We start from the raw sequence: 9,636 nt of genomic DNA, 5'->3' as shown, positions 1-9,636 counted from the left end.
AGGTGCCATCTGCCTCTGTCTGGCATGAGCATACAGAATAACAAACATATTTCCCTGAATGTTCAAACAGCTTTGTGAGGTGCACAGCAGCGCCCACATTTGGATTTAATTACTTTTTTTGTCATAAAAAGTTCTCATTCCAGTTAATTTTCTTTTTTACTTGCTGGTTGGGGGAATGTATTGATGGCAGAATCAGATGGTTGGCAACGCTTTGCTCAACACAGAAATTGAGCACCTGCTGGAAAACTAGAGCCCAGGAAACAGTGTGTACAAAGGAGGATGATGGATACTAATTTGGCAATCTTCAGACAACCCTGATTTTCTAAGTCTTTCCAATCTTCAGACAACCCTGCTTTTCTAAGTCTTTCCATCTTCACTCTGAGATACCTGCAACCCAAGGTTCTTCAGTTCTATGGTCTATGTGGTGTGGGATAATGACTGGGAATTGAGAATCTTTGTGCTTTTAAAGATTAAGAAAATCGTATTTAATCTCCAGTAGACTGGATTTCTGTAATGGCCTTTAAACAGAACTTCCCAAAAACAGCATTAAACAGCTGTAATGTATCCAGAACACTGCTGCTAATTTTAATCAGGATGAGAAGATTTGAAAACATCACAGATTCTAATATCTGTTCATTGGCTTCCAGTCCATCACTAAATAGATTTTAAAACTACTGTTTACAAATCCCAAAAGAGTTTAGGCCTGTCAAACAAGGACTATCTTCATCCTAGTCATCATTAATATTCACCGATTTATTATTTATGTTGCCCTTTTTTAAAACACCAAGCTCTCAAGATCTCAGGCACTGTTGTTTTTAAACCGCTCTCTAGTTATCATTTGGAAAAAAAGTAATGAGCTTATTTCAACAACAAAAAAAGGGGTAATATGTACCATTATCAATTTTTAAATTTAGGGTGTGAAAGTAAAAATATAAAATTATTTTTTTAATTACAGCTAATAATGACGTAACTGAGTGTGACCTTTAATATGGATTTGGTTCCTTAGAGATAAACTGCAGCATTAGATTTAAATCGCCGCTAGCACACTGCACCTGTGTACCATATACGTGTGAAAAGCAGCAACAAATCTGTTGAGAAGTGTGCACCAATCTCTCAAATGTGAAAGACGTTTTCACACCGATTAGTGGCTAAGAGGCTTTGTTGAAACTCAAGGCGCCTAAGAACAAAGTGGTCGCGCCTCATCCCCATCTGACCGAAGGCAGTTAAGCTTTTACATTGATTGCCTGAAATCAATTATCACAAGCACAGACTCCTAAATGCCATCAGCTTGCATCATCTTTAAATCACAAACACTGGTATTGCTCAATCTTTAAGTGAGTCTTAAGTTAGATCAATTCAACTGTTAGTAAGGCTAAAACCTCAAATGAAGTAGAAATATCAAATATTTTTTCAAACATTTCTGCAACAGTAAATTCAAATTTGAACAAATCTGCTGCACAATTACACTTTACATGAGTGAGCTTGTCATCGTGCTTTGTTGGAAATCACACTTGAATGGAAGTACACCACCACTTGGCATGAACAGTCATTTATGATCAATTAAAAAAAATAACAGAACCATTACCACCTGGTCAGAACTGATAAACTTGTCCGAACACAAATCACACAGCATTTCTGTAATGATTAAGTGCCATATAATTTGTGTGTAAACTGGAGGTATTGTCCAAAAAGGTCAGCGGGTCATTATATATACAGCTGGTTCCATTATGTTGCATTTGAAGCTTTTACTGCGCTCCAGTCTTCTCGGGCTCCGCGGCGTTAAGTGATGGCTTTAAAAGCTCTCTTCTCTGCATACTTCAGCTTATATTTCCTCTTGAACCTAAAAAAAAAGGGGTGGAGAGGTGTTCATTTTTAACAATCTGTATGTCCTTGTGATCCAAAGATGACATGTTAAGTAAAAGTGAAGCATATTCTTACTTGGCTCTCTCTCTGGGTTCAATTAGGTTCCTCTTCTGCAGACTCTTGAAGCGGTCTTTGAGGATGCTGCCCTCTGGCTGTAGCAGCAGGGCATTGCAACATGTCCCAAAAAACAGCCAGGACACATTTCTTTCAGTCAGTGCCTTGAATACTTAATTACTCACACACATTATAATTCCCATATTTATTCAAAAACGTATTCACAAAAATGTTTTTCAGAAGGTTTTTATCCCCATTGGGAATTTAAATTATATTGGACATTATTTATTATTATTATACCAAGTCCGTATTTCGGGCCATTACCGCCACCTTTTTTCCATTGATGGAAATGAAGCAAAACTCTTTGCCAACCACCGAAAGAAAGTCAACACCAATTGGGAACGGGGATTTTGGGTGCGAGACTTAGCTTTAATTTTAAGACCTACAATTTGCTCCCGAGTGAGTATAAGTCAGAGGACCACCCAAACTCTGGGAAGATGAACAACTTAAGAGTCAGAAATTATAGTAAACAACATCGAAAATGTATCAAAAGCCTTCAATTGAGGACAATACTATCCTCACTTGTAAGAAGAAAGTTTGACAGGGAAGCAGTACCTTGAGTTGCCGTAGGGAACTGGTGAGCTCGTCACTTAATTTGATTTCAAGGTCCTCAGGGTGAAACCTGGAAAATGGACAACATTGCTCAAATCCAGAACATCAGTTAGGGGTAGGGGGGAAACAACAATATAACCTTACAACTGGAGAGAAGTGAGCAGAAGAGGGCAAGTTGAGTTGAAAATGCAGAGCCAGCTATTTCTAACGTCAATTAGAAAAAGATCTACAGTATTCCATAGCTTTCCCAAAAACAAAACTTTAGTTATGTTAAGTCAAGACAAACTCCCATTAAAACTATGGGTGGACCACAGTCCATAACAGCAGATTCTCAGAATTCCATCATGCATGCCAAATTTCAAAGGAGTCATTTTGATAAAGACAGACTTCTTACTTGCTTGTATACAAACAGTTGGAACTCTGGTGTGCCTGCCTACGCAAAGTATGAAATTACACAACTAAGTAAATTGTTTGAAAGCTGCTGAAAATGTGTCTGCAAGTAAGTGGTTCTTCCCCTGCTTTTGAAGGAGTCTCTCAGTCTCCAGAAGTTTCCAATAACGCCACAAAAAATCTAAAAAGTCACAAAAGGTTGTTGCAGGCCACTTTTGAAAAATAGTCAAGAGGGAAAAGTCAGGAAGGGGGGACTAAAAATAATTACAGTATAACTGGTAGATGCTAATTGCACTATTATTCTTTAGCCTTTTTGCTTTTTGATGGAAGAATGTTAAAAACTTTTAAGATACCACTAAAAAAAATAAATTGTAAAAATGCAGCCAAATAGCTCCTTCATATGAGTCTCAAATATAATTAATCTGGTAAACAGTACTATAAATCAAATCTATCCCTGTTGGGATATTGACATTTTGTCACTAGACTCATGAGATAATTCAGCAAAGAATGTGGCTTTTAATGGTTTTTAAAGTGCATTCAGGGACTAAATGGAAGTCCCAGAATGCAACTGGTCTGACTAGCGAGTTTAATGTCATCTCAGAAAAGCTTTTAACATAATGAGACCGATTTGATGAGCGTGTTAAGTGCATACTTGAGTTTGCCGAGGCGCCGAGGCTGAGATTTCTCGGCCTCCATCTTGGCCTTCCGTTTTTCCTGTCTTGCAGCGGTCCTCTTTTCTTGCTGTTTGATGGTATCTTTGATGGAGCGAAACTGGAAGAGTTGCTGTCGTTTGCTGGTCTGATATTTCTCAGCCAGCCGCTGTTGCTCCTGATGGAACAAAATTGCACAAAAGGCAAGATGGTAACTTATTTCGGGACCCTTGTGCATATGGCCAGCTGCATCCAGAATTGCAACACTAAAAGACAAAACCGTGGTCGCAACAGTAAACAAATTTCAACAGTAAGTTTCTTTTCGTATATAGTAACTTTGTGAGCACCTTCATTTTCGCTGCCTTTTCTTTTTTTCTTTGTTTCTCAGTTTTCTTCTCTGCCAGCGCGATGCCTCCTCCTACCCCACCCCCTTCTTCCTCCCCGACAGCAGGCATCTCTTCGTCTTCATCTTCCTCCACCAGGCCTTCCACTTCCTCATGAAACACAGTCTCCTGCAGACCCAAACACAGTTACAATCAAGAATTTGCCAAACGGAGACCCAAGAGTGACGGCAAAAGTGGAAGGACTCAGTACCTGTGTCGCTTTATCTGCTTTCTTGACAGAGAGCTGTCTGTTAATTTTGTCTTTCACCTTCTTTTTCTTAACCTCCACGTTGTGAGCTTCTTGTAGTAAAGCCTGTATTCAAAATGGAAGCAAACAAAAACCATGCAAGTCTTCCGTTCATTATCTGCATATTTAAAAGTAAACATCCTTAATATGTTGATTTCTTTCCAATTCACATCTAAAAAGTAGCATGTGTACTTGAAATGTATATTTAATTTAAGCAGCTTGTTTTAAAATCCTCAGATCCCAAGATACTATTCACACAATAGTTTCCTGAGCTCCTGTGTGTTGTCTTCACATTTCCAAAAAGGAAATACTGGGAGCGCAAGGATGAGATCATCATTGGACACGCATCTCGGAAATATTCATCAACAATTCAGCCCATTTGAATGTATTTTCTGCAATGCACTATCATGAATTATCATCAGAGGTTGTATTATCAGTTTTAAACAAGGATTTGAGAGTTCTAACAATTAGATCTCAGTGTTTCAGGCCGATGGGAAAGGAAGAAAGCCCCCGCAGTTTGAGCGTGAGAAAGTTGATCATTTTATGTTCAAGTTCCTCACTGTTCACGTTTCTGAGGAAGTAGTCAAACAATCACAAGCTGAACAGTCAGACACTTTGACCTGAAACTGACAGGTTGTATGCATTAATGGTCCTTTGAGTCAATACAGTAGAAGGACAATTTACCTGATGGGAGAAGAAGTCTGGATTATAGGAACCTCCAGGTGCAATCACCTCCACTGCCGGTAAAATGGATGGCTTCTCATTCAATTTCTCTGGCCGCTACCACAATATAAACCAACAAATTACGACTAAATCGATTAGCAACGTATTGTGATGAACATTTTGATACACTTTCTTACCTTGACTGGCTTCTTGCCAGTCTGCTGAAGGTACCATGGATCTGCTGTATTTTTGGCTGTTCCAAAAACAAAACAAAAAAACCCCTGAGGATTACCACTAGAGTGGATATGGAAACCTCTGCAAATAATGCACAAATGTTTTAAGATGAGCCCACAACAGGAAATGTGCGCCATTGCAACAAAGCGTTGCACTACAAATAGCACAGCTACATTTGGAAGAAGAGAAAAAAAAAAAAAAACTTTAGCCCCCTCCCCAAAAAAAAGGTCAGTTCCACATGATTAACAAAACAGACAGCAAGCAAATGTATGAGAATATTGTTAAACAAGAAAAAAAACACCACTTACACTCTAGACCCCAGATGTCATAATATTCTCTCTTTGGGTTGTTGTTGGCCTCTGTCACTGCCTTTTTAGGTGTTGTGTTTGATATCTGTCTGTTGAGAGCCTTTCTCTGTGTCCGTGGTATTACGCCTTTGGCTGCCAAATGCTCTAGCCTCTTGAGACGATGACGAAGTTTCTTTGCATTGGGCTGTTGGTAGGCCAGCACACTGGAGAAGCATACAGATGGGAGCGCTTCGCAGTTTATTGTGTGGGGAACAAGTACATAAAACATAGTTGATAGCAACATTGGGTTTAAATTGTATTTAGCTGTTCTTTTGCAACTCCTCAGATCCCAAGAGACCATTCACACAATAGTTTCCTGAGTTCCCATGTGTTGTCTTCACATTTCCAAAAAAGGAAATACTGGAAGCGCAAGAATAAGATCATCACTGGAGAAACCATTATAAATCATCAAAAATGTCAGGACTAATGTTAGGGAAGATTTTCAACGAAATCATTAAGTGATGTATACTGACTCTTTAATTGGTGGGACAAGCGAGTCATGCTGGAGGATCAAGTCTATCCTGAGAGGACGCTGTGACTTCCCTTTCTTCTTCTTGTCCTTCACCTGCTCCGATGCTTTTAAGACAAACATTTATTTAAGATTCAATTCAGCGTGTATCAAACTACAATTTAGAAAAGACTGCAAATACATGACAGTGTAAAGTAATACTCAAATTAATACTGGGTTATGCCCTTTGACTACCTTTGTGATCATCTTTTTGTTGTTGTTCTCCGACATCCAGAAAGAATAAATTGTCATCAGATTTCTCAGCCAACAGCCCACTGCAACAAATACAATACATACAAAAGGCCATCACTTAAACGAATAACTTGTACAGTATATTTACACAACAGATGCACGCGCACATGGTGTTAATGAGAAACCGTGTCCACACATGGACAACATATCGATACATTAAACGATTCGACGTGTTTTCCGAGGTTGAATTTTTGTGGTTTCATAAGTGAACCTAAGGACAACTCACCCGGTAGTCCTCTCCTGATGCCTGATGTCTTCTAAAAAGTCTTCTACATCTCGAATGTCACTGTGTTTGTTCCAGTTCTTTTTCTTATTCTTGCTCACGCGCTTTCTTCGACTGCTAACCCCACTTGTAGGATCCGAGGACTTCAAACTTAAAAAGCCTGGCTGCGAGGCCACCATGTGTTTCAGTTTTCGGGCAGCCGCCATGTTGGAACTGAATTTTTTTTTAACGTGTCTTCTTCTTTCATGGCTTTTGTGACGTACAGCGTGGAAGGGCACTTTGGCGTCACCTAAAGGCTCAATATCGTACTACACATCATATTTGACATAAAGTTGATGATAGTACATACAGCACTATTATTTTGGTACGTCTTCTTGTTTTTCTGAACGTTACATTAAATCGCCATAGAAAATGTTCTTAAATGTCATATTCCTGCAAGTACAAATTTAATTAAAAGTGTTCCTTTGGGTTTGTATGTACATAATAAAATGAGGATACAACAATACACCCAACTAAAATATTTAAAAGTACAAAATGCTTTATAACAATATGCCAAAGACTACAGAAACCGAATTTACCTGTATTTTATTTCTATGTGAAATATAGCTCTAAAACACAAAATATATTTAAAGTTAACTCAATGAATGAGCAAAATATATCATTCTTAAACTGAGAATGTTTTTATAGTGCACATGGCGTGTTCGTTGGTAATCATGTTGTGGCATGTATGTTTGTCCCAAATGCATCATGGGAAACGTGCCTCCAAACGCGCTCCGATTCTTTTTCTTTTTTCCCTCCCTTCATTTTGTAGCGAGAACAACGCGTAAGAGACTCAAGAAATTAAATCGCAATTTAAAGCTTCAATTTCTCACAAAAAATCCAAAGGTACGTATCATATTTTCATTCGAACGTAAATCTATCATTTCCAGCAGTTCTGAATATCGGATGGACGAATATTTCGTTGATTGAAAACCAAAATAAAACGCAAAGCCGTCGAGCCTTTATCCGCCTGCTGCGAGTCAGTAACCTGAAGAAGCTTTCGTGGTCTGCTCGATTTTGTCTCGGAAGTGCGCCTTTACTAAATAGTCAGCTGACAAAATAATGTCCACCAAGTGAACACTTGACATGTCTAATATCGTCTCCGAAAATAATATTCCACTTTCATTCAACGGGGTTTACGCAATTCGATCGTTTTTTCCACCAGTATTGCGAACACTAGTGAATTTTCCTTCCCGTTTACGTGCTTCATGGCAGCAGCCAGCCATTATGTGAGGGTGTGTTAGTGTATGAACATAGAGCAGCCAACGGGGGCGGTGTCACTCGGGTTTCTTCTAAAATAGCTCGTTCTCAATAGGGAAATATACGCTAGTGCCACACAGGGAGCACATTTCAAACTAAGCGAACATACCCTTTTCGCTGCGCAATGGGAGGGGTTTCTGCAATACTAGTGTCATTGGTTGAAACCTCCATAACAGCTCTCAAGTGCTCGCCTGATTGGACTTCTCGGCTGTCATTTATTACATCACGCATTCTGTTTCTAAACTGCCCTTGTTGAAAAACATGTCCTAACGCGTACAACAATCTGAATAAAAGCGTCTGTAATGTTAATATCATACTTTTATATCGTTTTACACATTTTCCAACTTTTATATTAATATTCCAGTTTTGCATGCCGTCTATATCCACAACCACAATGCTATATTCACATGACACTTTTAATTTGGCATACTTTAACTGAAACCAAACTTTGTATACTTTTAGCTTTGATTCACAGTAGCAATGGCCCGTACAAAGCAGACTGCTCGTAAGTCCACTGGAGGTAAAGCTCCACGTAAGCAGCTGGCCACCAAGGCTGCCCGAAAGAGTGCCCCTTCCACCGGAGGTGTGAAGAAGCCCCATCGCTACAGGTGAGAGCCATGCGCCTCTTTAATTAAGCAAGACAAGAATTTAATGATCTAAAACAACATCTTGCTCTGTTGTTTTAGTTATACAAGATGACAAAATCAGGATTGCTGCAATGTACTGATGTGGACCGTCAGGAAACAAAGTGCAATATTTTTTCTGTATTGTACAGGCCCGGGACCGTGGCTTTGCGTGAGATCCGTCGTTACCAGAAGTCCACTGAGCTTCTGATCCGCAAGCTGCCCTTCCAGCGCTTGGTGAGAGAAATCGCCCAGGACTTCAAGACAGACCTGCGTTTCCAGAGTGCAGCCATTGGTGCTCTGCAGGTCTGTGTCATTCAGATTAGCTTTGGTATCTTATCAATGTGGTGATGTCATCTCACTAAAAATGCCTCATTCTTTTTCTTGCGTTTTAGGAGGCAAGCGAGGCTTACCTGGTGGGTCTGTTTGAAGACACCAACCTGTGTGCCATCCATGCCAAGCGCGTCACTATCATGCCCAAAGACATCCAGCTGGCGCGTCGCATCCGTGGGGAGCGCGCTTAATTTTTTTTTCTCTTATGAAATACTCTTCTCTCTTCTCATCACCATCCTTTCCTTCTCCCTATATAGATAGTAGTTTGGTTTGAGGTTCTCTATATATTATGACTGTGATAATCGTAAATGTGTGATTGTCTTGGTTGGTGCTACAAGTAGAAGAGTTTGTTTAGATATATATTCATTTAGGTTTAAACTTTACACTCCTCACTTTATCTATTGATATGAATATGGTGTTTTTATTAGCCATGAGTAAGTAGTGTGTAATCTGGAATAAGTATATTACATAGCGTCGACATTTTCAGTCTGCAAACAATGATATAATGGGTCCTCTGTTTTTCTTTTCTTTTTAAAAGCCATAAAACACAGTCAGTTCTATTTTTACAACGGTGGTGTTTAATATTGTATCAGAATCCAAATATTTTATTCTGGTTAAAATGTCATTGCACTATAATGACTGCATGGTTTGACACGTATACACGGCAAATATGTAGCAGACCAAAATTGATTTTACACTTGGTTTTCACCACACTGTTATGTCCATGCAAGGTTATATGATGTTTTGGTTTCTCTCTCAGGTCGATAACCTATTTTTTTTCTACAGTTTTTTTGTATGTGTGTGTTTGGTCATTTTGAAGGCTAAAACATTTGTACTCCAAAATTCACATACAGACATAAATAAACTAATTGTGGTTGAATAGTGTGTGATTGAATCCCATCTTTAACATTTAATATGAAATACAGTCTAGCCACAATGACAGCCTAATTTTCCT

General features: G+C 39.0%; 2 protein-coding genes across 2 annotated transcripts; one reads left to right on the top strand and one right to left on the bottom strand.

The window, feature by feature from the left end:
- Positions 1-1,317: 1,317 nt before the first annotated feature.
- Positions 1,318-6,976, bottom strand: nop53 (NOP53 ribosome biogenesis factor). The gene is made up of 12 exons (XM_037266813.1): positions 6,430-6,976; positions 6,147-6,226; positions 5,917-6,019; positions 5,405-5,607; positions 5,060-5,115; positions 4,884-4,979; positions 4,164-4,265; positions 3,917-4,081; positions 3,572-3,747; positions 2,533-2,599; positions 1,939-2,015; positions 1,318-1,840 (listed from the first exon to the last, which is right to left on the bottom strand). The coding sequence occupies exons 1-12, from the start codon at positions 6,630-6,632 to the stop codon at positions 1,780-1,782; spliced, it is 1,389 nt and encodes a 462-aa protein (XP_037122708.1). The 5' UTR covers positions 6,633-6,976; the 3' UTR covers positions 1,318-1,779.
- Positions 6,977-7,155: 179 nt separating this feature from the next.
- LOC119131992 (histone H3.3A) lies at positions 7,156-9,561 on the top strand. The gene is made up of 4 exons (XM_037266816.1): positions 7,156-7,311; positions 8,188-8,333; positions 8,501-8,654; positions 8,744-9,561. The coding sequence occupies exons 2-4, from the start codon at positions 8,206-8,208 to the stop codon at positions 8,870-8,872; spliced, it is 411 nt and encodes a 136-aa protein (XP_037122711.1). The 5' UTR covers positions 7,156-7,311; positions 8,188-8,205; the 3' UTR covers positions 8,873-9,561.
- The last annotated feature ends 75 nt before the right edge of the window (positions 9,562-9,636 follow it).

This window comes from Syngnathus acus, chromosome 13 (genome assembly GCF_901709675.1).
Source record: "Syngnathus acus chromosome 13, fSynAcu1.2, whole genome shotgun sequence".
Classification (NCBI taxonomy): domain Eukaryota; kingdom Metazoa; phylum Chordata; class Actinopteri; order Syngnathiformes; family Syngnathidae; genus Syngnathus; species Syngnathus acus.
Note: the sequence above shows the minus strand (reverse complement) of the source record. Positions and strands in the feature narration are given on the sequence as shown.

Excerpts from the sequence above, each read along its gene's own strand:
- nop53 (XM_037266813.1), bottom strand. The coding sequence starts at position 6,632 with ATGGCGGCTGCCCGAAAACTGAAACACATGGTGGCCTCGCAGCCAGGC. Across the intron at positions 6,020-6,146 it reads ACAAAAAGATGATCACAAAG|CATCGGAGCAGGTGAAGGAC; the intron begins GTAGTCAAAGGG and ends TTGTCTTAAAAG. Across the intron at positions 5,608-5,916 it reads CTTGTCCCACCAATTAAAGA|TGTGCTGGCCTACCAACAGC; the intron begins GTCAGTATACAT and ends ATGCTTCTCCAG.
- LOC119131992 (XM_037266816.1), top strand. The coding sequence starts at position 8,206 with ATGGCCCGTACAAAGCAGACTGCTCGTAAGTCCACTGGAGGTAAAGCT. Across the intron at positions 8,334-8,500 it reads AAGAAGCCCCATCGCTACAG|GCCCGGGACCGTGGCTTTGC; the intron begins GTGAGAGCCATG and ends TGTATTGTACAG. Across the intron at positions 8,655-8,743 it reads CAGCCATTGGTGCTCTGCAG|GAGGCAAGCGAGGCTTACCT; the intron begins GTCTGTGTCATT and ends CTTGCGTTTTAG.